Genomic DNA, 26930 nt, shown 5'->3' on the forward strand with positions numbered 1-26930 from the left:
GAGTTTATGAATATTATCATATAAAATTTAACATTTTTTTTAAATTTTCGGGACTTTTGAAGAGAGTTTTTTGTTAATGGAATGAATGTTAATGTTAATATTTATTTCTATTATTTTTTTTCAACTTACATTTTTGCAAATAAATAAATAATCTTTTATTGCATCATTTTTTGTCACATAATTATTTGGATTTTTGGAATAATTGGGAATAATCTTCTGGATTATTTTTACAGTTTTTTATGTAGAAGAACTCCCAAATGTTGGAAAATTATATCCCTCAAAGGCTTAGAACTCTCTTTGAAAATTTGTATATAAAATTTGACATTTTTTTTTAATGTTTGTTGTATAAAAATATAAACTTTTGCCACATTTTTCTCCCTACAAAATATTCCCACAAATTCTCTAAGGTTTATAAATGTAGATGAATATTTTGAAGCCGAATTTTATTTCGAAACAAAAGCTACCAGTAGTGTTTCTAGAATAAATATGCAAAATATTTTTGCATGTCGCTTAATTCCAGAATAAATGTTAGAAAAAGGTAAAGCCACCCTACCCCCCAAGGTGTACTGCTTTGAATAGGGGCTAATGAGGGGTTAGCCTCAGGCAGTCTCTGACATATGGAAAATGATGAGAGGGAGAGACAGATAGGAGCTTCATTTGGGGGCCTGGTTGGAGGTTGAGTTCATTCGCCGTCAGTGAAAAAACCGCGAAATGCTCTGGCACATTTAAATGCATTATCTTGCTGGGTTTTTCCACTTACCCGCACTCCCTGCAGCTCCACCGCCCCCCCCTTTGTGCACCGCCACGCATGCACTTCAAATGCATTTTCCCTTTTTGCAAATTGCAATCATTGTTGCTGCACGAAACGAAGCGAAACCAAAAAAAGAAGAAGAAGAGCGCCAGAGCCAGAGCCAAAAACCCGAGCAAGCCAAACAAAGTGAACCATTTGCAGCTGCCGATGCTCCTGGTCGGGGCTCCTGCTCCTCTACCCCTCTACTCCTGGCACTCAACCGGCTCCGAATGTGGCTCCTTCATCATGCTGATGTCTGCTTGTTTTACCCGGTACTTGGTGGGATATTTAAAGGGTATATTCTATACGAAAGAAACTGGAAACATAAGGGGTACTTGTGAGACGTCTAGATGAGCATCTCTCGGGCTAAGCACTCCTCGGGACACCTCTCTAAACTCTTGGAAAATATTGGAAAAAATTACCAGCGTCCGTATGGGGTATTCCCATTGTCGATTCACTCGCCTGAGGCCTGGGTTCCCCCTTGTTTTTAATTTAAAAGCCCGACAGCTCGCATTTATTTATATATGTATGTTGCACGTGATTTTTATGTTCTATAGAGTGCGCAAGTGTATCCTCGACAGGATTTATATATGGGATATACGCTTGTATATATAAATATTTCATTTTGCCATTTGTCACGTGCAAAAATATTCCCCGTTTTTGTGCTGTGTTGTTTATGCGCCAACGCGTCGTATGCGCAACGCCTTTTTGTGTCTTCCTCTATCAAATCGCGATGTGTTTGCCATTTTTTATGCTCATAAAAAATGCATTCAAAAAAACCACGTACTCTTTATATTTTTCAGGATTTTGTTGTTGTATAACTTTTATATTAATTGCCCCAGAGGCCAGAGGGGTCACCAACAAATCTGTGGTGTGGTCAGCCTCAATGGTTGAGAGATATCTCAACTCTTTGACAGGACTCTAGTGCTGTACTGCCTGTTGCTCATCTATGATTTATGCATTTTTGGGTGTAATTTATGCAACAAAATTCGAGTAGAACCTGCCACAAATGGCAGTAAAGGGGCAGTAATTTAAACCGATTGTATTGCCCAGAGAATGAAGATTGATTGGCTCACTAATTTACATTGATTCAAGCTGGAGGGTAAGATAATAATTATGCTAACAGTATTGATGAAAATCCTGTGTCTGTGCGATATCATTTGACTGCCCTGAAGTCGTTGGCAAACTACGAATAATTGAGTAGTTTGTGGCTTTGGCTTTGGATTATTGATTCTTGGGAATAACCAAAGAGAGTTCCAGTTGGAGTAATCTACATATATTGCACAATAAAGTAAAGCATTATTTTAATGTTGAGGTTTGGCAACGAATGAGAATGTGTTTACTTATCGAACATTGAATATTTGTTAGTTCTGCTGTTGATTTCATTCTGTTTTGTGGTCTTCCAAGTCTTTATACAATTCTTATAGTTAAGGGCTTTCCAACTAAAGGTTGTCCCTATTTCTAGGGATGTTTTTCGTTCTTAAAACTTAAATTCTTCCAAGGAAGGGCAGTTCGTAGGTTTTTAAGGGATTCTAAATCTTAAAAGAGGCTCTCTAAACTTTCAAGGAATTATTTTTTGTGTGGTATTCCAAGGCTTTTTACAATTCATATAGTTTAGAGGTTTCCAACTTAAGTTTGTCCCTATTTCTAGGGATGGTTTTCGTTCTTTAAATATAAATTCTTCCAAGGAAGGGCAGTTCTTAGGTTTTTAAGGGATTCTAAATCTTAAAAGAGGCTCTCTAAACTTTCAAGGAATTCTTTTTTGTGTGGTATTCCAAGGCTTTTTACAATTCATATAGTTTAGAGGTTTCCAACTTAAGTTTGTCCCTATTTCTAGGGATGGTTTTCGTTCTTTAAATATAAATTCTTCTAAGGAAAGGCAGTTTTTGGTATTTTTAAGGGATTTAAAAGCTTAAAGAGGGAGGGAAAGTATTTTTTTTTGTAACAAAATAGCCAGAAAAATATAGTCTCTTCGTCTCTCTATTAAAATATGCCCCTGGCCATGTCACCGCAAATGAAAATTGTGTCATTTCCGATTCACATGCAGCTTTGATTGTATTTCAAATACAATTTTTGTTAACTATTATTGAAAAAGTATCATTTATTCAATTAGAAAATTTAAAAATAATTTATAAATTGAAACAAAAGCAACATATTCTGCATGTGCCAAAAGCATTCGGTAAAACCGCCAAAATAAATGAGAAAAATCCACCATTTAGTTGAAACAGAGAATAAATAATGAAAGCCCCATTGGATACCCACACACGTGTTCAATAGGGCTTTCATGCCTAAAAGCGAAACTGTGATTAAAATCGAAAATTTCGGGAAAATAAATTGCATGAAAACTAAATTATTTGTTCATTTTTCCAACAACAAAATGAACGGTTATTAAAGTCCCTCTGATAGAGCAATAAATTACATTTTTCCCGGAAGTAGAGCATACTCTTGAGAAAATTTCAATTTCCGCTCTTGGGGCTGGCCCAGCGATGGATCAAGGAAACGGCAGAGCAGGCTCCTACCCCCCTCCCCCCATGTGCATATCTTTTCCAGCTGGCAAATGAATATATGAACAGTTTTTTTTGGCACACTCCAGTGAACCAACTATATTTTTCCATTTAATAATCCCCCAAAATTGTTTGGTTGACTTCTTGACAGGTTGGCAACTTGGCAAACGACGGCATTAAATTGGCCACTGGCGCCAGGGAGCGACGCTGCACTCTGGCCCCCCACGACGGACTCGAGGAGGAGTCACGCGGCGGCACGTTGCGTGCCCTGTGGACACACGGCGGACCGACGGCGGCCTTTGTCCATATCCTGATTGCTCTTTGTTTGCTGCTGCCGCGGCTGCTGCTCGAGGCACGCATCATCGAGAACGGACTGTTGCCGAAAGGTGAGTGAGCATAATTAATAGACCGACACCGAACCGAACCGAACCGAACCCGGCGCACAATACATTTGTTGTGTGTGGCAGCTCCTGGGGGGTATAAAGAAAAGTCACCCACACAGAGGGGCATGCAACAGAAACGGAAATGTTTAAGTATGCAGCGAGAGGATGCCGCCACTGTTGTTGCATCTCCGGTACTTTTTTATGGCCGTCATTCCAAAAAAAACAAGAGGGTACCGAGTGTGTCTTTTTTGGAGATGGGTATGACAAGCAGAGGGTTATTTTTGTGGCACTGTAGAAGGAATAACCGAGGGAGGAGCATTATTTTAATGTTACTAATGAAAACCAACACGATCGGACATGCCTTGAATTTGCTGTGCACATTTATCTGTATTCTCCACTGTGCTTGCATTTTTGCATGTATTTTGCCTACAGTGCAGTCGAATTCCTCTTATCTCTTGATCTCTGCAGTGCTGCTAGCATGCAATAAAAACTCACTCTCTTGCAGTGGCTTCCATTCCATCGCTCTCTCGGCAACAACAGCTTTACAGTTTGTCAGCAATGAGGAAAAGAGAGACGCTTCGAAACTTACATAGTTGTTGTTGCTTTATATTTATGCTTCTTCCTCGGACTGCATTGCGTCGCTGTTTCGTTGCTGTTGCTGTTTCATTCTGTCACTGCTCTTTTTAGCGTCGATCCTCTCACGTTAGGCACACTCCCTCGCAATAGCTTCCATTTCAGCACTCTCTCGGCAGCAACAGTTTTGCTGTTTGTCGGGCACGAAAATTAGAGAGAGAGCTTCGCTGCTTGCATTGTTGTTGCTGTCTCACTGCACTGGTTCGATACTCGGCTGTCGATCTCGCAATTTCTGTATTCTAATGCGCTCTTAGCAACAACAACAACAGCTCGCCATACACTCGGTTAAGTCTTCGTCTCTGTGGTTTACTCTCGCTCGCTGCGCATAAAAGAACGGCACCTTATTTTGCTGCCTACGGTTCGCTGTCTTTTTTTAACATCTATGAACACGTTTTATTTTGCAAACACAATCAGGCTCTATAAAACTACAAAAGTCTTTAAATAAACCCCAGCAGCAGGGTAACCCTATAGTCTCAATGCACGACTGCTTGCATTCTTGGTGAACTATTTTTATTGCATTTCGATTATGCACTTCCTGAGAGACAGAAAGAGGGAGCAGAAGAGCTCCACAGGGGATTGCAAGGAGGCAGGAATGGTAGATGGATGGAGCACAACTATAGGTAAAGTATTGTTGGGGAATGATGATTGCAGGTGGAGAGAGGGAGAGGGACAGAGGAGTGTGGGGTCGCATTGTTGCCTGGCGAGAGGATTGCAGTTATCCTCAGCTTCATTGTTGTGTCTGTCCTGCCATACGCCGCGTGGTACATTGTCATATTGATGATGGCGTTGATGGCCCCTCTCCCCCCCACCCCCACACACAATGACAATGATGACAACTATTAAACCGACCTACGACCCAACAACAGACTGCAGAATGATGCATGTGAAACAGAGGCCTGCCAGTGCCTGCTGCCAGGGCCTGCAAAATCAATCATAATAATTTGCCTTTGTTGATGCAATCAATTTTGCTGTTACGTTTGCCATTCTGCATTTTAATTAAATTATTTGTGTGCCTGAAATAAACGAAAGCTTTGTGCTTTCAATTTAAATACATTTACTCTCCATATTCTCCATATGGCAGGGACACACGGCACTTACTGTTTAACCAAGATGTGTTTAGGATGCTCTGAAGGACGGTTAACAAAGTGAGCTTGTGGGAATATGTATGTGTGAGGGAGGGAGAAGAACAAAAAAAAGTATATATAGCAGGAGGAGGAGGAGGAGCAGCAGCAGTAAGAGGCGCAGCAGAAGCAGCAGCAGAAGGCGGAGCACCAGCAGCAGCAGCAGAAGGAGAAAGAGAAACAGCTTCAAAGGCAATCGCTGGGGAAATCTGCTAGCCAAACATCTACAATACATATTTGTGTGTGTGTGTGTGTGTGTGTGTGTGTGCGCAGTACGAGGTACTACGATATGGTATGCATGACCGCTCGACAAACAAAAACACAACCGAACGAGCGTGCACACAGGCTAACAACCGCAGGAGCAAACACCGAACACAGAAGGACAAGGCAGAGGGCCAGAAACAGGACCAGCACCAGGACCAGGACCAGGAACAGCAACCAGGTTGACAGGGAACGAGGTGCGGCCATTATGGCCAGCAATAAGCCATGTTATTAACAGAGGGCAAAGGCGGCAATATCCGAGGCAGCGGAAGGCACCCAAGCGACGCAAAACTCTATGCAAATGTTGGCCCGTAGGCAAGTGAGGCAGGACGCTACTCTACTGAGTCCTGTAACAGGAGGAGGCCTCTTTCGGTGCATACATATATCTCTGTCTGCCTCTGTGTGTGTGTGCTTTGTGTACACTCGGATCGACGAGTCTCACATGTGTGGCCAGAGGAGAGGGGAGTGACAGTAGCACAGTAAACTAATTCCACAGTTAATGGCAACCAGCAAACAGAACAGACTAGAAAAAAGAGAAACTAAACCAACTGGAAGGCAGCGGAAATTAGTTAAAATAACACGAATCCAGGGATGCCCTGCAAAAGCCGTGGAAAGTCTAGAGACAGGAAGGGATCTTTAAGATATAAAATATAGAATTCCAAAAGGTCTGCTAAGGGGAACATTCTATGGATCAGAAATCCCGAAAGCACCAAATATATTCCTTCAAGATAGTTTTTCGCCAAAATAAAGAAGAAAACTTCTTTTAGGACCTCTTTTAAGAATTCAGTGAATCAAATTTAAGAATATTTTGCTTCTAAAAATTATTTTATTCATGGAAAGCTCTCAATGAGAAATCTCTATAAAATAATTCCCCCAGATACATTCTGAGTCCCACAAAAATACCAAACCCTTTCACAGTTTCTTTCTAAATCCTTTAGCTATAATGAAGAGTAAAAGAACTCTTAAGATTTAATCCCAATTTCTGTTTAAATATTTCGGTATTTTGATTCAAGGGTTTTCCTCTTTCCACATGCTTTTCCTCCAAGTCGAATGCTTCCGGACGGCACCCAGTGGCAATTCCTTCCCCTAGAATCAATGTTCTATGCTCTTCTCTGCAGCAAACATCCTTGGATACTACACATACCCCTAGAACCCTTTCGAACCCTTACGAATGCTAAATGCCCAGCGACTAGGGCACCAGTAGCTGTGGCAAGTGGCAACAACAAAACCAATGAAACAATGACGACCCACAGATGCAGGCAAACGGAAGCCAGAGGCAAATCAAAATTAACTACATTTAAAGTGAGTCAAAGTCCGGGCCCGGACCGGGATCCCGCAGTGCCAGGCCCAGATCCCAGATGTCGGGGGTTTATTGAACCAAAGAGAGAGAGAGAGGGATAGAGAGAGAGAGAGACAGCAGACAAAGGCAACATCGGTTCGCGGAGTAAATTAAAAATGTGGCCGAGAGACCAACATTGGAGTTGGACTCGACAGGACTCCCATGCCCCACAGCCCGACAGGCTCCATCCGACATTCCACTTGCATTGGCATCATAAAAACCCATGACGAGATGAGTTGAAATCCTCGCTGAATCAATGATTGACTGGCTGACTGACTGACTGACCCCCGTCTGTGCCCCTCCCTCTGTCTGGGCTCTGTGATTTTTCAATTAATTTCGATGTTATTTTTGTTGTTTTGCCGCTGCTTTGGCCGCCTGCTGCCTGCCACAAAGTCAATCTCTTGTCGCTGCCAGACATTTCCACCCTCTCTCTCTCTCTCTCCCACCGAACTGGGGGAAATTGTTTTCGCACAACGTTCTGCAGCTGCAATCCCCATCGCTTTTCCCCTACTTAAATTAGAAAATCATTGGCACAAATAAAATCCTGCAGTCAAAGCCAAAGTTGCAGTTGATAGAAAAAAGGAAGAGAGAACCCAGCGAGAGATGTCCGAAGAAGTTAAAAGAGAAAGAGAGAGAGAGAGAGACACAGGGGGATGCCAAGGGGGGGGGGGGGAGGGGGAGCACAGCAGTTGGTCAAGCTAAGTGCAATGCCTTGTCGCGACTCGCGACTCCTTTGGCTCCATTTTCACGCTTGCCTGCACTCCCATCCGCTCTCCCCCGCCCCCCCTCTCTGGGCAATTTGTCAACGAGGCTCTGACATCCTTAAAGACTTAAGCTCCTCCAAGATTGGCCTGTCAGACGGCCCTTCCTGATGCGCTTATGGCTGTAAGTTGCAGAATTATCATTTTCAGCAAGCAATTAGATGCATTTTCCACAACCCCTCCCCTCCCCTCCCCCTTTGATCGACAGGCCAATGATTAGTGTTTAGGCCAAGGCTAGGGTGGGGGTGGGGGGCTGGTCTATATTCCATAATTCACTCAACTTTTATATCAGCATAAAATCAGACCAAGAAGCGATGAAGAAATTAGGCGTCGCGGGCCAATCGTAAAACGAATGAAAGAAGAACGAGAAATGCTTTTAAAAACTTTCCACCAACTCGCATAAAAAGGACCCACCCAAAAAGGGGGCGTCGGTGGGGCACAACTGTAGCCACAAATGCATTTTATGATTATGTTGCATTAAATTCGCCAAATATTTGATGACTAAAAGGGATTTCCCTTGCCGAACAGGAAATGAGGGAGTGATAAATCAGTGGGCGAGGGAGAGGCGATAAGGAAATTAATGGATGCTCCTATAAAAAGAAGGAAAATTAAGGGAAAAACAGAGCACCTGCAAAAATGAGAGGGGAATAAAGAGCTTATTAAATGGGCAGCCGGTGTTTTTTTATATTTAAAAGCCAAAGTAGATATTTATACCCATTTTCCATCACCTCTAGGGTTTATAGTTAATGTATCTTTTGCTTAATAGAATAAACTTTAATGGATTACATTTTTCGATTAACTTTTTGTAGTTCCAATCCCTGAATACTCCACTCAAACCTTTTCTGTTTCCTAGCGAGAGTTCTCTAGAGTTTTCTCGAAACTCTGAGAGTTACAAAAAATAAATATATCCCCAAGGAAAAACTCAGCTCCCCATCGAGCCATCAAATGCCGCTTTTATGCGCCTAACTTGAAAGTAAAAGAAAAACTTATTAAAATGCAAAAAAATCAACAAAAAGTACTAGAGAAAACTTGCCAAAAGCCCGCAGCTGTTGTAAGACAATGAAAATGCGTTAAGAAGGACGGAAGGATCCGCTGGAAGACCACAATTCCTTAATTAATTTCATTAATAGATGACACAAAAATCACTGTCCGAGACGGGATGGCAATTTTTATGGGGGGGGGGAAATCACTTATACGCCATGTTGCACTCATAAATAATTAATGCAGACATCTCTCTTCTTCAGTAGAAAAACAAATGAAAAATGTAATGGCCGTGGCAAGCGGGCGAAGAGGAAGGCAGGAAGGAGAGAGCCTGGACCTGCGCCATATTGAGCGCATAAAAGGCTGGCTAAACAGGCCCTCTCCGATTACGTTAAGGATGCTGGTCCTCCGGAAGTGGCTAAAGACGTTGAGCCCCGGCCTGTAGGTCGTCGGTCGTCGGTCGTCGGTCGCTGGTTCGTGGCTCGTCTCTGGCCCGAAGAAAACTTATCATTATTCATGCTAAAGACTTAACGAGCGCGCAGGCTTTGGGGTTGAAGGGAGAGAACAGCCCCCAGTCCCCCCTCTCGCTCCCCAAAGTACGTTCGTCGTCTTATCGCAACTATTACCGCAGCGGGAAGTCCCTCCTTCACTGCCAGTGCCAGTGGGCGTTGCCCGACTTGGATTTGCGCATTTTCATTACTCTTATCCTTGGAGCTTCCTAGCTGTTCCTCCTTGTTCCTCCTTGTTCCTCCCTGTTTGGCCGCTCATTCTCGTTGGTGTTATTGTCATTGCCATAATCAAGGAGGTGGCAGAGTCAAGGCACCAGGAGGAGCAGAGCGTGGAGGCTGCCTCCGGGTTAATCTTGAGATTTTCGGTGTTGTCGGTTTTACGAGCCACTTGCCGCCGTCGCCGCCGCCGCCGCCGCCGCTGCCAGGGAGACGACACCAACGGCAACGACATATTATTATGGCATCCATTGTTGTAATCCCGCTTCAGACTCAGTTTTCGTGTCTTTTGGGGGATCTTCCGGCATTGTCTTTAATATTTGTTCGGCAATTCCCATTTTGAGGACTTTCTTTTATTTCCCACGACTACCGACTGCCCGCTGGGCAAGAACCCCTCCCCCGACCACCGACCCCCGACCGCACTAATAAATAATTTTATGAAAGTGTTAACTTGGCAAATTTCCCGCTGCTTTCGGTTGGTTCCTTTATTAACTAGGGCATCCTCCAAGTATCCTCGTAGGATAGGATATGCAATAACCGACATCATAAAGTAAACTAATTAGCGAGCTTTGGAAAGGACACACTCCCCCCATCGAAGACAGGAGCCCAGGAGCTACCAAAGACAAACAAATTGTGCGGCTCTGAAGTGGGGCTTTAATAAGGGATTAGACAAGAGCCAGGAGCCACAGCAGCGCAAGGTACGACTGAGAGTCGGACTACTCTTGAAGGGTTTCCCCTTAATCAATTCCCAATATCCAGGGGCCGGGCAGCCTGTCAACAGGATTCCTTTATGCCCGATTGCCTTTCAATGAGCAAAGTTGGGGCTTAAGAGCCTGTAAGCATTTCTGAATGAGTTCTTGGTTAAAAGCTGACTAAAAGATTTTGTGTTTAGCATAAAATAGGGTTTCTAGGGGAAATTAATCAAGGTTTATGGCATAACCAGAAGCAGTTCCCTTTGGGAAAGGGCTAAAACATGGATTTTTAAATATCTGCATTCATTTTGTGGACAAAACTATGGTTTAGAAGAGGCTTGCTTAAAGAACTAACCAAAAATCAGTCGGAATGGTTGAGGGAGGTTCTGTGAAAACCCACCCTTAAGTGCTAAGCCACACTGGGAGAAAGGGAGAGAGCAAGACAAGCTTCCTGTTGGTTCTTTGGGTACCCTATAGAATCATTTTTTGGACAAAACTATGGCTTAGAAGAGGCTTGTTTAAAGAACTAACCAAAAAGCAGTCGGAAAGCTTGAGGGAAGCTCTTCGAAAACCCACCTTTAACTGCTAAGCCACACTGGGAGAGAAGTATGGTAATAGTTTTACCTTTCATTAGTTGTAGATTTCTTTAACTGTCTCTAAAAATTAGTTTAAATTAAATAAAAAGAAAATCCATTTAAATTTTGCCAACCCCTAATCCTCATTCCTTATGTTCTACCCAGAACAGCCCGACAATTGTCATATAAATCCCTTCAATTTCGAAATAAACCCAAGAAACTGTTAAGTTTAGAAGCCCCTAGAACTCAAACAATTTCCCCTGCGATTAAATGAAGTATTTGCGAGAAAAGAAAACTAAATCTTCTCGTAATTGAAATACATAATTCCAGGCACTCGCTTGGATAGGATAACCGTTGATTTTGGCATGCATTACCGTAGATATTTGCAGATTTCAGCTTATCCTTCGCTTGCCTGATTGGATGCTCCAGGAAGCGCCAGGATGCCCCTCAACCCCCCACCCCCCAGAGCACACTCCTTGTCGAACGAATGCTTGACCGTAATAAACATCGATATTATTATGCTTATAGTTAAATGGAAGGAATCTGTAGATGGTGGTCGAACGATAGATGGATCCCAGAGACGGCTGCCACCATATGCTGCAAATGCGCGTTTAATTAGACCGGGGGGGCGGGGGCGTGGCTAATGGCTACAGCACAATCCTTGCTGTTGTTGGACCATTGTTTCGCTCCGGCATTCGAATGCGAACGGAAATGGGATTTGTATGGGGAATAGTTTTCCACTCGCTTTCTCTCTTGGCTTTTCGTTTCGTTTTTTTTTGTGCTTGTTTTTGGCCTGGCCAAATCCTTTTGTGCGAACAATGGCTGCCACAATTTCTCCTTTGTGTTGTAGTCCGGGCAGCATACCATTTTGGGCAGTGCTGGCGAGATTTAGTCAACATTTAGTGCTCCGACCAGAGCAGAGCTCCACCAAAGGGATAGGTAGATACATTCAGAGGATCCGGAGATACATTTACTGGCGCGATACATGTTTATTAATCAGTTGGGCGGGGACTAAGCCTCCCCAACGATGCCTCATTTAATTAACGATTGGTTTGGGGAGAGAGAAGGTGCTCCAGATCCTGGTGCAGGGGCTGTGGCTTGTGTTTATTTACTGCCCAGGCAGCATCCCTCTCTGTGTGTGTGTCCTTAACAGGTGCTTTACATGTAATCCTGCGTGATGTATTCCAATTAGAGATGCTCGAGCTCAAAGCAATTAATTCCATATACTTGAGCAGCCATCAATCAAGGCAGTGCCTTCTGGCTTCTCTCCAACACTCTCTCTCTCTCACTCTCATCCTTTCCGGCTGTCTCTTCTTTGCAGAACAAATTTGGGCCACTGAAATGGACTTTGTTGTTATCAATCGACGCAATTTGATGGCCCTATCGGTGGTGGGACCTGCCACGGCCCTGCCAAAGCACTACCATCAACAGCTGCCGAACGAGCTGGATGAGGACCATTCACAGACTTTGAACATGACCGCAACCAGCAGCGGCAGTCAGGAGGAGGAGGACTACTACAACGACACCATGTTCACGGCCATTCGGGGACTGGGACCAGGACTGGGAGGCAATAACAACTTGTTCGACCTCCGACCTCAACCAGATAAGGCAGCAAATGCTGGCGGCAGGAAAAAGTCTACGACGACGACGACGACGACGGCGGCGGCCAAGACAACGACAAAGACGGCGGCAAAGACGACACCCATATCCACAAAATTGAATGTGGGCAAATACTTTGAAGTGCCCGATTTAATTAATCAAGATATTGACGAGGAGGAGCGCCAGGAGCTGGAGGAGGCCATACACGACGACGAGGAGGACGTGGATCTCTCGGGGGAGGAGCAGGGCACGGTTATACTGCCAGACTTTGATGAGTTTGCTCCGAAAACCACAGGCAGGAGCAGCTCCACAGACGACGACAACGACAGCAGCAACAAGTTGAATATCGAGAATTGGCAGACATTGGGGACACTGGGGAAGGGCAAGGACTCGGGATCAACGACAACCGAGACGCCAACAACAACAACCACAAGAAGAAGCACCACTACAACAACCACCACGACGACGACAACGACATCGACGACGACTCCTGCCACAACGACAAGGACAACCGCTGCGGCGGCAACAACCAAACAGCCACATCCTCATCACAGCAAAACCCGAAAGCATCACAAGCAGCACCACAAGAAACAGCAACAGCAGCAGCAGCCGCGTCGTCATCATGTGGCATCGCACGAGCAGGCAATGCTAGAGAGCTACCCTGGAGGGGAGCAGGAGGAGACCACCACGCGGGACAGTAACATCCACCGCGTGCGGCCCGAGGTCCTGCCAGAGATCATCATACCCTCGACGCCAGTGTCGAGCAACTCCAAGATCATAGCCATCAAGCCGAAGAACCAGAAGCGAAGGATCAGCAAGCGTTCGGCCAGCGCTGGCGTGGAGATCGAGCCGGAATATCAGCTGGGCGATGGCACTGGCAGCATCAGCTCGAGTGAATTTGTGGCCAAGTCCAACGAGGACGAGGTCGAAGAGAGCGAGGACTTTGATTTGGAGGAGGGAGACTTTCAGTCGGTGCCGGCCCTGACGCCAGCCACACCGGCACCGCCGACCACACCGCCCGGCAGCGACTACGTGCGGCTGGATGGCTTTGCCGGAATGCTGCAGCTGTTCTTTGGCATTGACAAGCCCATCGATGTGGCCATCTTTGCCCAGCCGCCGAGTGCGGAGTTTGTGAACCTCCTGTGCGCCCTGCTGGTGTGGACCGTGCGCTATCCGGCCGTGTTCTGGAACACCTCCAAGTCCTTTGCCTGTGTCTTCAGTCTGCAGATGATTGTGGCCGCCCTGGACATCGTGCTGGGCTACGTGGGCGTCTCGAATCTGTACAAACTGCAGATCTATGCCGAGGCCATGCCCGTGCATCAGCCGGGACTCATCCTGAACGGCGTCGTGACGCTGGCCCTGTATCTGCTGGCCACGGCCCTGGTGCTGGCCTCCTCGATGGTCATGTATCTGTACGGACATGGTCGCCTGGCCACCCGCATGCGGGATCGCTCGATCATCACTCTGAAGGCCAACGAGACCTGGATTTACTTTGCCCACTGCGCCTCGCTGTGCTTTGTCCTGGCCCTGGCGGTGGTCAAGGCACCGCTGCTCAACGATCTGAGTGCCACCTACAAGAACAATCTGCATTGCCCCACGTTTCTGGCAGGTGAGAATATGGCAAACCGATTAGTAATTGAACCGAGTGATTGTTTGGTTCAATTATTAATTGGACGGCACCAACAAGCAGGTCAAACAACGCCTTGAACCCCTTGTCTGTGGTCTGTGGCCCCTAATCCAATTAGCGGACATGGGGCTTGAAAACAAAAGACTATCGAGTGTCGCCTTTGTCCAATTAAACTGTCATTCGCTTGCCTTAATCTTAATATTGGATTTACATTCTTTCTTCCTTTGTCTGTGGCCTGCCCTTGGATGCGGATTGGCAGCTCTCATTGGTGTCACGCATCTGTTGCTGTGGATTGTCGTCTGGCTCTGTCTGACGATCAAACGGCGCTGGCACTTCAAGCTGCCGCCGCTGGACAACACCTACGGGGGCCTGCTGAACAAGGCCAGTGCCCAGCCCCTGCTGATGTCCAGTGGCCAGCGGACGGGCAGCAACTCGAGCAGCGGCGGCAACTCCACCAGCACGACCATGAACGGCGGCAACGACTCCACCTCGAAGCCGGACATGATGAGCACGGCCACCAGCACGGAGCTGGGCATGGGCATGGGCATGGGTCTGGCTGCCCAGGAGGATATCTACTGGCCGAAGCTGACGCCCAGCTCGCCCAAGCTGAAGGTCACCTTCAATGAAGTTACGAGTACGTCTGATGATGTCCTACTAATTGGTGACCAAGAACAAACTGATGGCAAGCGGTAAAAAATCGTTTTTTAGTTACAAAAAACAAAAAAAAACCAACCAAAAGAGCAGACCGGCTCCCAATATTTGTCCGTTGTTTTTCTATTAACCTTTAGCATCTAGTTTCATTTAGTTTTTTTCCACACTGCACCTCCAAAAACACACCCACACCCACGCACACAGATAACCAAAACCATAATCCCGTACACACCCCAAGCCATTATCTGGAAAACCCATGCACAATTTTCAGGAATTTCCATTTTCTGTTTCATCTTCCATTCATTTATTTTTCGGCGTGTGCCAGTGTGTTTGTGTGTGTGTATCTGCACGTCTCATTAAAAACTAATTGCCCAACACTAGTTGTGATTTTGCAACACCAAATTTCGCTCACACATTTCCAAGCACTGTTTTGATTTGTATTTTTTCCTTTGTGTGATATTCGTGCGTGCATTTTGTCCTTTCTGTTGTTTGATTTGTCCATCAACCCCAAAACTAAAACTGATTGTTCATACTAAAACAGAATCATATATACGACATATATATGTAGATGTATTGTATGTCTAGAGGATGGAGGATGGAAGGAAGGAAGGCTGAAGGCTGAAGGATGTTTAATGATGAAGAGAAACTATTTTTGTTCCGCTTGTCGCCTGTTTTTTATATACTCGTCAAGAGATTCGTTTGTTGATTTTCATTTTTCGAATTGTTTAATAATTTCTAAACTAGAAACTTAATTACTACTAACTCTAGCTAATTGAGTGTGTGATGTGATGGCCGAAGTGTATTTCAATTAACAAAATACTAAAAACCAATCAATACTTTCGCACAATTTTGTATTGTGGTTGTTGCTGTTCGTTGTTGTTGTTGTTGTTGTTGCTATCGTTGTGTGTTTTGTAAATTGTTTAACTAACTGGAAAACGAAACCATTAAACTAACACAAAGCACAGGGAGAAGGGGGGTTTGTTCCGACCAAAACAGGGAGTCGAACTAATGGTTGGAGGAATTTGGAAAGGTATTTACACAGAAGAATAGTAGGGATTTCCAATCTGATGATTTTTAAGGAATAAACAATCGAAACTACAGGGATTTCAATCTATTTCAAGTGTAAATAAAATAAAGAAATAGTTTGACAATTTTTAAGGAATAAACTACAGAGATCTACAGGGATTTCCATCTCTTTAAATCGTATATAAAGTAAAGAAATAGTCTGACCATTTTTAAGGAAGAAACACTAAAATCTAAAGAGATTTCCATCTCTTTAAAGTGTTTGTAAAGCAAAGAAATAGTCTGAAAATTTTTAAGGAATAAACACTCGAATCTACAGGGATTATCATCTCTTTAAAGTGTTTGTGAAGTAAAGCAATAGTTTGACAATTTTTAAGGAACAAACTACATGAATTTCCATCTCTTCAAAGTGTTTATACAGTACAACAATATTTTGTCTATTTTTAAGAAATAAACTACAGGGATCTACGGGGATTTCCATACCTTTAAAGTATATACAAGAGAAAGAAATAGTCTGAAAATTGTTAAGGAATAAAATACAGGGATCTACCGGGATTTCCAGCTGTAAAAAAAGAGTCTGACAATTTTTAAACACAGGAATCGATAGGTTTTAATTAATTCCATCTATATATGTAGTAATTGAGGCACTGCAATATTGGAATAATATTGTACAGGTAACCCAAACCGAAGCTTGTTACGCGGGGGCTAAGCAAAACCAACCGAGGGGTGCTGCTGCATCACCCGGAAACGTTTAATAGGAAAAGCAAGAGATCAGAGACTACTTAAAAGGGAGAATTTAGGACTAAAACGAATTAAATTAACTAAAACAAATAAGAATGAATAATTCAAGCTTAATAATTCCATTCCAGAGAGATTTATGAAAGATGTAGTAATTTTCAAAAGATTTAATCTTTAGTTCCATGCCCAAAAGTACAGAACAAGCCCTTGCGCTCCCCCCAGCGATAAGAACAACAACAAAACAATAGAGCAACAATACTCATCTTCTTGTACAACCTTTGGAACCCATCAATAACCCAACGATCGTTGATCTACTCCCCGATACAGCCATACGAGCCGTGGAGCCTCGATATGTTTTGCCAGTTCTGCGGGGGAAATTGACGACGGCGAGTACGCGACACTAAGGGCAGCCACTGCCGGCGCCGTTGTGGGCATCACCATGGGCAGCATGAAGAGTGGTCTGGGACTGGGTGCTGTCGGGGCTGGTACCGGGGCTGGAGGTGGAGGCAGCATTTCGTCATCGGTGGGCGTTAGTCTGCTCCACCTGTCGGAGTATGATGAGCTGCCACCGCCGCCGCCAACCACCAACCAGCACCATCAACAGCAGCAGCAGCAGCAGCGACAACAGCAGCAGCAGCACCACCACCACCAGCATCCACATCCTCAATTTGCCCATGGACATCCCCACGACTATGCGAACCTCAGCGGACTGGGCGGCATCAGCGACGACAACATCTCGGAGGAGGGCAAACTGTTGGCCTGCGTGCGAGACGATAGTATAACATATGCCTCGACCAGAGATCTTGAGCCGCCACAGCCAGCGGCAGCGGCACAGCCACCCCCACCGCCGCCGCCATTGCCCGTCAAGGGTGCACCCATGCCACAGCCACCGGCAGTGCTGCCCCATGCCCACGCCAACGCCCATGCCGGGCCGTACGGTCGTGCCCCCCAAGCCATGCCCGAGATAATGCAATTGTCGCCCGAGCACCATCACAAGTCGCATCTACAGCAGCATCTCCAGCAGCCGCTCCAGCCGCAGAAGCCGCCACATCATCCTCTCCAGCAACAGCAGCAGCAGCAGCAGCAGCAGCAGCAGCAGGGAAATCCAACGCATCAGCATCTAGTCAGCCCCTTGGCTCCCGTCACGGTTGCCGTACACACAAATGAGGCGCATGTAAGTGTGAAAGAAGAAGCGAGTGGAATGTGCAGAAATAATTCTTATAAACGATGGGGACAAGACAAATGTCCAAGGTAGGGGCTTCCAACAGCAGAAGAGCTACGAATTTCAGAGGAATAGGTGTTAGCTTAAGGTATTCTTATTGAAAATCCCAATTTAGGGTACAATTTATTAAAGATTTTGTCGATTGATTGATGCTAGTATCAAATTGATTGCCTCAAACGATAGTCCAAACATTCCAAACACCCTTTTGGATGCCCTCTGCAAGAGGGTATTCCATTTTCGATGTAAAATCCAAGCACAGGATAATTTAATGTTTCGTGTAGGGGAGGCCAGGTCTGGGGACCACAGACGAGACGTGGCGAGGCGAGGCGCTGCGATGCGATGCGTGCCCCATGTTTTGGGGCGTGTACTATGTCACGCCCCTGGTGCAGAGGCAGAGTGCAGGCGAGCGTTGCAGGAGATTTATGTTTGCTGTTATGAGACAGCATAAATCAGTGCCAGGGCCACAGACAGAACAGGGGACATGGATCGGAGTGGGAATAGGGATTGGATAGAAGCCCGAATTAGTCTACGGGCCAGTGCACGGATTGATGGATGGCCCAGACTGCGGAAGGCTCCCGACAACGGACCCTGCCCGACTGACGCCTGATCTGATTTGATTTCATTTTCACTTGCAGACACGGCCCATCTGAAGCCACACCCACACCCCCCAACCATCCTCATCAGTCATTACCCGATAGCCGATTCCTTAACCACTTTCACTGATTCCCGACTCTTTCTCTGTCTATCCCGCGTCCATCCAGATTGCCTCCAGTTCCACACCCCGTTGCCTGCGTCGCGCCGACTCGGGCGTACCCAACGAGGCCCTGACGCCACGCAGTGACACCACCTCGATCACGGAGAGCACCACCACCTCGCCGCCAGAGCGCGCCCCCTCCGAGTCCTCGAGCGGCGTGCACTCGGGCGAGGAGCGCGAGCTGGAAGTCATCATCAGGCCACGGGCCAGCTGCAAGCCGCCGCCGCGTCCACCACAGCCGCCCATCCAGGAGGAGCCCTACGGCCGCTGCACCAACATGCGCATGTCGAGCTTCAATGCCGATCCTGCGGCCTCTCTCACCTCCTCCGCCGGAATGAACAGTGCCACCCTGCCGATGCAGCGCACCGCCCCGGAGCAGAAGTTCGACTACACGGCCCACTGCAGCACGATGCCGTTGCCAGTGGGCTGCCACAGCCAGCAGCTTGCCGGCAACGCTGGCAACGGCGGCTATGCCTCCACCTCGGCCATGACCACCTCGATGGGTGGTGGGGCCATACCGCCGCCTCCCTCGCAGGTCACCAGCTTCAAGACGTCCGGCATTGGGATGCACTATGCCAACGCTGCAGTGGCCCTGGGCAACGGTCAGATGCAGGCGCCGCACACCACCCTACCGAACGGCGTCCGCTACTCGAATCCGCACTTCCTGCGCCGCCTGCCGCATGTGACCAAGGCAGCCGAGTCGCCGTACGGCCACTTGGGCTACGGGGCCGGACACCATGCCTTCGCCAAGCTGCCCCACGAGACGCATCCCACCATACCCGAGGACCGCGACTCGGCCAACTATTCGATGGCCTCCGATCAGGACTGCGGACTGTATGTGACGGCCCAGCTGCATTAGGCTTCAAGCTCAAGCTCAAGCTCATCCAACTATTTACTCAGTTTTTCGTAGTACTGTAGTACTGTAGTACTCTAGCACCCTAACTGTATCCGTAACCCCGTACTCTTCTAAGTTAGCCTCTCGGTTTTTGTACAGCTCCGTGCCCAAGAGAAGCCACACCACTAATCCACTAATCTTCCAAAAACAATGCACTCGAGATCGGCTGGAGAACGAGTCCCAATTTGGGTATACATGAGTGTACGAGTATGTATTTATTAATTTTCGATTGCTTTGCCTAAAACAATGATCGACTACACACCTACACTCAAGCGAGTGCGATTATCAGTATGAATATGAGTATGTTGTAGCACAAACAACCCACACACACACAGACAGACACACACAGTCGTAGCTGATGATGACAAACGCCCACGCAAAGGAAACCTTAAAACTAACTTTATCTTCATGCATCTAAATCTACATCCAAATCCAAATCTAAATCTATTTATATTTATATCTACATATATATATATATATATTTATACATGGCTATGCTCGTATACAATGTGTAAGATAATAAGCTAATCTAATGTGTTTAAGTAATCAATGTAAACTAAAGTTTATCATATCATATATGAATGGAATATCTATAGCTAACTGTAAGAGCCCTCCCCTCCCCAGCCCCCTATATCTACGCATTACTCGTAAACAGAAGGAAGAAATATCATAAACTTGATCATGTGCAAGCACTCAAAGTATTTTCCCCTAAGCAATTTTCACTAAACTAATTAACACACACCCGCACACACTCGGAAGGAACAAAAGGCATACGAATTTAAGCAGCGATTGTATGGTTTTTATTGTAAGAATTAGTAATTGTAAAATGGTAACCAATTTAATGGCACTTAATAGCCGAAAACCATATGCTTCAGCTAGTCGGATATAGAGGATATAGACACCCCAGCAAGGCTTCTGCATACATACACCTATGTACGAGTATTTTCTATGGTCTCGCAGCGCTTAACGTTTAAGATGGATGTAAAATGTAATGTAACAAAGCGACAATATGAATACTATTATTTAATGTATGATACAAATGATATATGTACTATCCACTTCCCCCAGCATACATATCTCCACATAAACACACACTTAAGACTTTCCACTTTGGACTCCTGCACATTGCTTCAAAATGTCGTCTAGCCGCCGCATAGATTTTTTTATTTCTTGTCCATTTTCGATTGGCGATTGGTCTACTTTCACATTTTAAGGATTAGCGATAGCAGAACAATCATCCTATTTGATTATCCTTGAACAGAGCTCGAGAACGATTGATCTTATAGAAAGTACGGCATATTTCAGGCTGCGCTGAGAATATAATGATCGAAATTTATGAAGTATCTTTTGTGTTTGGTTTTATTTATAAATTATGGCATCCTTCCAAGCTGTTTGGGGATATCGATGTCCTTTTTGCAGGTGCCAAAAGATTAGCAGGACTCTTCCTATCTCGGAAAGCCATTCCATTCCGAGATATAGCGTAAAGAATCGATTAGTTAAATATCCTTGATAAGGAATTCATCAAGGAAATTTATTTGATCATTGTTAGCTATGGTATAACCACGAATAGCGTAGAAAACAAAATATTCTTTGTTTGGGAAAATGTCCTTGATCCTTGAAAAGAACTTCATGAAATCAGGGACATTTTTGTGATGATAGGAAGCCATCGCACGCCTAGATCGGGCCACAAACAGCCGAGAAATCTGAATTTGTGTGGCTGGGGATGTTGGAGTCCTTGTGCAAGGATCAGGAATATTTTTCCGATCACAGGAAGCCATGGCACAACCTGATCCGCCTGCAAATAACGGAGAAAATAAAGTATGCTTAAGACTAGAGAAAATATCCTTTATCATTGATCCTTGATCCTAGGTAAGCACTCATTCAAATCAAGGATTTTATTCCGATTTCAAGAAGCCGTCGCACGCCCCGATCGGTCCACAAATAACGGGGAAAACAACAAAAATATCCGCCACCAGCGAAAATGTAGTTCAAAAAAATCCCCGGCGACAAATGGGGGCGCCACTGTATAACAAAAAAAAACCAGCGACCTTCTGCTGATTTCTGTTCGCCTGGTATCCCAGATCTGAAATCGAAAAATCTCGGTTTTGCGAGCAAATTGAAAAAGGTTGAAAGTGGTTGAAAGTACTTGAAAGTGGCTGATAGTAAATTCTTGTTCAGCCGCTCAAATCAGAAATTTCGGTCTGGGATACCAGGCAAAAGCAGAAGGTAGCTGGTTTTTGGCCCCCAAAAGTATGCTGCATTTTTTCAAGTCTATACAGTTGCTTGCTGCTGATTTCTGTTGGCCTGGTTTTGCGAGCAAATTGAAAAAGGTTGAAAGTAATTTATTGTTTGTGTCATAACTCCGCTATTTCTTGTCCGATCGGCACGTGCGACGGCTTCCTGGAATCGGAATAAAATCCTTGATCTTGATGGAGTCCTTACCAAGTATCAAGGATAAAGGAAATTTTCTCTAATCATAAGCATACTTTATTTTCTTCGGTATTTGAAGGCCGATCAAGTTGTGTCATGGCTTCCTGTGTTCGGAAAAATATTCTTGATCCTTGGACAAGGATTCCAACATCGCCAGCCAAACAAATTCAGTTTTCTCGGCTATTTGTGGCCTGATCCAGGCGAGCGATGGCTTCCTATGATCGCAAAAATGTCCCCGATTTGACGAAGTCCTTTTCAAGGATCAAGGATATTTTCCCCAGTCTTACATATTTAGACTTCTCTGATTTCAGTGGTCCGATGGGTTCCTGCGATCAAGGTAGCATCGCCGATAGAGTCCTTTTCAAGTACTTACTTTTCTCTGCCATTTATGATCCGATCTGGGCTTGCCCAGGCTTCTCAAGATCGCGAGAATACCTCCCAGCGTTTGCAGGACAATAAGGATATTGCCTTTTTAACGTTATTTTAATAAATAAATCGCTATAGCTCCACTATTTCTCTACCGATTTGGACATGCCACACCTTATAGTAATCGGGAGATTATTCCCAATCGCTTGGAATCAAGGACAATTAGGATATAGCCTTTTGAACGTTTAATCGCTATAACTCCGCCATTTCTCCTCATATCGAGACCATTCTGCTTGGTCCGCATGTTTTCGAACAGATATACAAACATCCGATGTCCTTTGTCCTGACCAAGGACCTTTACTCGGCTCCTTCGATCAATTACTTTCTTTTTGGCATTCAAACTTCGAGTGGTTATTAGTATAACGACATTCCTGGAAATCTTTTCAGGGAGGAGAGTTCGATTGTTCAGGATAATTGTTAGAAAACAGGCGCGCACCATCGCTGTGGAGGATTCGAAAGACCAATCGTATTTATTTTCGTTATAAAGACTGATTAGTGTTATAAAACAATTTGAAATGCACTTACATACACCAGAACCTATACAAGAGACCCCCGAAAAAACTCTTTAGAAATCCTATGCATTGATACGATAGAGGATAGGCCGTAAATATAGTTTAGTATGTCGTCTTTAACTTTGGTTCCTTTGAGAAACGCACTAAAATAAACGGGTTATCAACGTTTAAGCAAATGAGAAACTTTTGTAACATAATTTCATAATTCAATTAAAAATTAATTCAAATGAAATACCCAAATAAAAGTCAAAGTAAAAGTAAAAGTACTAAGTATGCCTACAGAAAAATTACACCAATTTAATTATTGCGTATATCATGGGTTAGATTTGTTGTATAAGCGAGCGAAACTTGTAAATGATAGTAAGGTTAAACCCAATCCAATACCCGTTATGGCACACGGATAAACGCATCTAAATATATTTAATATGGTAAATCAATAAATGCATAAATGTTTAAATTATTTATACATTCTATACGTATATGGATTAAATGGTTTATCAATGGTAAATAAAGAAATACCACCGCTTTATGTGAAACCCCAAAAATCTTTGAGTTTTCCTGGGCGGAATGGGGGGGTCCTGGGGAAATCAAAGGCCATTTTCTGCTTTATTAGAAAACAATTTTTAATGAATTTTCCTTTGTTTTGTTATTTAAATGTTGCTTTTCATTAAAGTTTCTCTTTAGTTTTTAGTTTTACACAATTCAAGTTTCTGTGTTCTTCAATATTAATAATGCCTTCTCTGCAAATCTTGTTAATAATATAATTTTAGTTTTTGTTTTGCTTTTGGTTTTGTTTTTGTTTTTTACATATTCTTTTCACAGTTTATTGTCGTTTCTCGACCTTCGATTGTTGTCGAGATATTAAAATACAATACAAGGTATCCAGAGCACCCAGCGAGCGCTGGCCCCTGCCTCTTAATCAATTTTGTGTTCAACATTCGCAATAAATGATATATTCTTCTGTTGTTCTTGTGGTTGTTGTGTAGATAGCATTTTTGTTTTGTTTTTTGTTTTTGTTTCTTGGTTTTCGGCTGCCCTTGAAATAACTTGCCGTAATATATCATTTGCTTCTGTAACATTTTCTATATGCTTTGTCATTTGTGTGACTTAAATGTAACGAATTCTAGAGGAATTCTAATAAGAATCATCTTCTATGTCTCAACGGAGGAAATGCCCTTTCCGAAACTGTACTCTATTCGCAGGAGGCGTCAAGTAATTCCATTCCAATGGTATGTAAACGGAAAGAGCACTTCAACTTCGGCCCAGGCCGCCGTTTGTTTCACATCCTGTCCATATTCTTTGCTGGTTTGCTGATTAATTAAAGCATTTTCGAATGTTTGCTGAAGGAGAGCAGTGGAAACAATACAAAGATAGAGATAGAGATAGAGAGAGTTTTATCATAGAAAAGTTCGTATGAAGTTCGTGGCTATCGGAGTGGAGTGTACAAATCGGATTAACTATCTATAATGTCTGAATGCTTTTATGTTGTATGTATCTCTGATTTATATATCGTATAATTAGTTGCTGGAAACCTCGCTGGTAGTTTTTTCTTTTCTCAAATATTTGAAGCGCCTTTTCTTCATCCTCATATCCTGACTTTTCTTCTAATGTGTGTTCTTGTTGTTGTGTTTTTCTTGTGGCAACATTTTGAATGCATTCTGCCTGTCGTGATTTGGCAATTCTTTACGTATCTCTGTAGTGGTCGTAGTTCTGATATAGGAAGCTGCAGCTTGGATGGATATGCACCTGTCAATATATATTTAACTTTATCTTGCGTTGTTGTGTGTTGAAAGCTGAATGAATGGACGGAAAGGTTCAAATCAATATCCGTAGCCATGAGTGAAAGCAAAATGAACTAACATTAAATAACTGGATAGGAACAATAGCTACGTTTCTCGTATATATCTGAATGTACATATTTCATTGGCCTATAGTCCTAATACGAGTATACTATTTATAAAAGTTAACTGCCCCCATCCATCACTGTATCTGTCTGTCCGACTGTCTGTCCCAGGCCTGTGATATGTTTCCTTAAAGTGAACCAATTGGGGAGTCCTCCTCCCTTCGGGAATGCATTGCAAAATGTTGCCTAAAAGAACGCACATAGAATGTCTCTCAAACTAAAATGTAATGTCATTTGCAAACTATCTTTGGTTTTCCTCCTCCTTACAGTTTTCCTATTTTTCCATTTATGCTAATGTGTTACGACGCTATGTGTGTTTTAATGTAATGTATGTGTCTTTGGCAAGCAGGTAACGATTTTTACAGCTCACACTATTAACTTGAAGGTACTTGATGCGTTTGTTTTTCGAGGCAAGTTGATTGGAACCGAGCAAACGGCGCAAACGGATTCTATAGCGATTCTCTAGAAGCGTGAGAATGTGAAGCGCGGGTTAGCTACAACAAAATCGCGTTATACGTAGTATATAGTATGTGTCTATATATATAGAGAGATAGAGAGAGATAGAGTGTGTGTTCTCATTGCTCTAGTTTAAATTATATGATACATAGCTGTCGCTGTAGCTGTAGCTGTAGCTGTATACTGTGCCCATCGCTAGCCGGCAAAAACTCGCACATTTTGGGGTTGCTGTGGAGTTTTTGACGGAGCGCAGAGCAAAACAAATTTGTATAAAGCCTAAGATCTGGTAATCGGTAGACGACGACAATCGATAGTCCGGCTGTGGTGTGTAAGTGTGTGTGTGTGTGTGATCCTATTTACAGCTTAAGTTGAGAATTTGTATTAAGTTAAACTTGCTCATCTCGCGCTTGGTAAATATTTGTTGTGGTTGTTGTTCGATTAATACGTACATATCTCATATATCTCTAGAAATAATCTCCCGTTTTGTAGTTACCCAAACCTTAAACCTAAACATTAACTTTAAGTTTAGGTTTAATCGTAAGTTAGGCTTATTTAAGTGTTAGTGGTTCTTTGCTTGCTTAGACTGTAAATATATTTATATATAGATTTATATTAATTTATATATGTATATATACTTAAATAACTGCCATCGCATCATCTGAAAATCTATAACATTCATGTACAGATTTTCGATTTAGATTTAGCTAATTATATTATTAAACATTTTATATCCCCTTTCCGCACGCTGCTCAAGCTTAGGCGTTGGCTTAGGCAAGACTGTCAGCACTTGAACTTTCTCCTTTCCTTAGATGTACTTTCTTTCTTTGGTTTTCGGTTATTGGTTTTTTTTTCTCCTTCTTCCTCTTTTATCTCGTTTATCGATAATAGTTTTTAGTAATAATAATCGTAGTAATCGTATTACGAAAATAATAGTGATCTTAGGTGTGTAGTAAAAATTAATTTAAATATGCATAATTTACAAGTATCCTTTTGTCAAATGTTATCCATTATATATGTGTATATGTATTGTATGTACTCGTATATATATATATCTATCTTGTATCTGTTTTCCATAGTTACGTTTAATCTGTTTACTGCTCTGCTCTTGTGTTCTCGGTTCTCTCGGTTCGTTAAATGCATTTGTTTTCATGACTTACAAAAATTAGATATTTTCTCTCTTTTTTCATTTTTGTTAATTTTTTTCATTTTCATTACTTTTTGTTGCTGGAAATCTTCCTCTCCTTTCGGTTGTAGAATAGAAAAAATTACGGATCTGGACTTAGCTTAGGCCAGCAACATGCCGAATGGGGATCACAGGCCGGCGGATGCCACGTTGCTTCCGCTTCCGCTGCTGCTGCTGCTGCTGATGCTGCTGCAGGCTGACCTTGGTCCTTTGCTATTTGGCTGCCTGGCTGGCAGCTCTCTGCAAGGGTTACTGTAAGAATTGATGTGAAAATTCGTAAATATATTAGTCACACATGCATTACATAAAGGGAAATGTCTGTTGGCTGTTAATCGTTTTTTTTTTTATACGGTTTAACTGTGTTTTTATGATTTTGTTTTCGGTTTTAACCGGGTTATTTCAAATATGTGTATTCTTTTTTTTCGTTTTTGGTTTTGTTGTAAAATGGCAAAGGTGGCAGAATGTGTATTGACTAGCGCGCTAGAGAGAGTAAAAAGCAGGAGACGCCAGTATTGTATTGGATTTGGATTATTCACTTACTGAATTCAGTTCAGTTTTGAGTTCGCTTTGAATTGGAATTGTGCTTGGGTGCTTAAAGTGTTTTCGTTGTAGTGGTTGTTGTAGTTGTTGTTGTTATTTTTCTTGTTGTTGTTGTTGGTTGTGGTGTTGTTAGTGTTGGAAAGTGTTATTCACCCGGCTCCTCCATTATAACTGATTCACCGGCCCAAACAATCGGACGACCCTGG

The 26930-nt window shown here is 43.6% G+C and overlaps 2 protein-coding genes across 30 annotated transcripts in view; one reads left to right on the forward strand and one right to left on the reverse strand.

Moving 5' to 3' along the window:
• Nucleotides 1-20617, forward strand: part of tinc (transmembrane protein tincar) — an 88092-nt gene extending 67475 nt beyond the window's left edge. For 2 of the 3 annotated variants that reach the window (XM_033381048.1, XM_033381050.1), the window contains exons 6-10: nt 3446-3680; nt 12087-13973; nt 14251-14680; nt 16731-17577; nt 18387-20617. In XM_033381048.1, coding sequence (XP_033236939.1) covers nt 3446-3680; nt 12087-13973; nt 14251-14680; nt 16731-17577; nt 18387-19238 — 4251 coding nt within the window. In that variant the 3' untranslated portion in view covers nt 19239-20617. Of the gene's footprint in view, nt 1-3445; nt 3681-12086; nt 13974-14250; nt 14681-16730; nt 17578-18386 lie in introns of those variants that run through there. The other variant, XM_033381053.1, reaches the window with a different exon arrangement.
• Nucleotides 20618-23411: 2794 nt separating this feature from the next.
• The window catches only part of Rim (Rab3 interacting molecule), a 51236-nt gene continuing 47717 nt past the window's right edge, over nt 23412-26930 (reverse strand). For 25 of the 27 annotated variants that reach the window (XM_033381061.1, XM_033381066.1, XM_033381103.1 and 22 more), the window contains 2 exons: nt 26725-26926; nt 23412-26436 (listed from right to left, as the gene is read on the reverse strand). Coding sequence is in view for 3 of the 27 variants with exons in the window: in XM_033381069.1 (XP_033236960.1) it covers nt 26870-26926 (57 nt within the window). In the remaining 24 variants the exon portion in view is untranslated. The remainder of the gene's footprint in view (nt 26437-26724; nt 26927-26930) is intronic. The other 2 variants (XM_033381078.1, XM_033381056.1) reach the window with 1 other exon arrangement.

This window comes from Drosophila pseudoobscura, chromosome 2 (assembly GCF_009870125.1).
Source record: "Drosophila pseudoobscura strain MV-25-SWS-2005 chromosome 2, UCI_Dpse_MV25, whole genome shotgun sequence".
Taxonomy (NCBI): Eukaryota; Metazoa; Arthropoda; class Insecta; order Diptera; family Drosophilidae; genus Drosophila; species Drosophila pseudoobscura.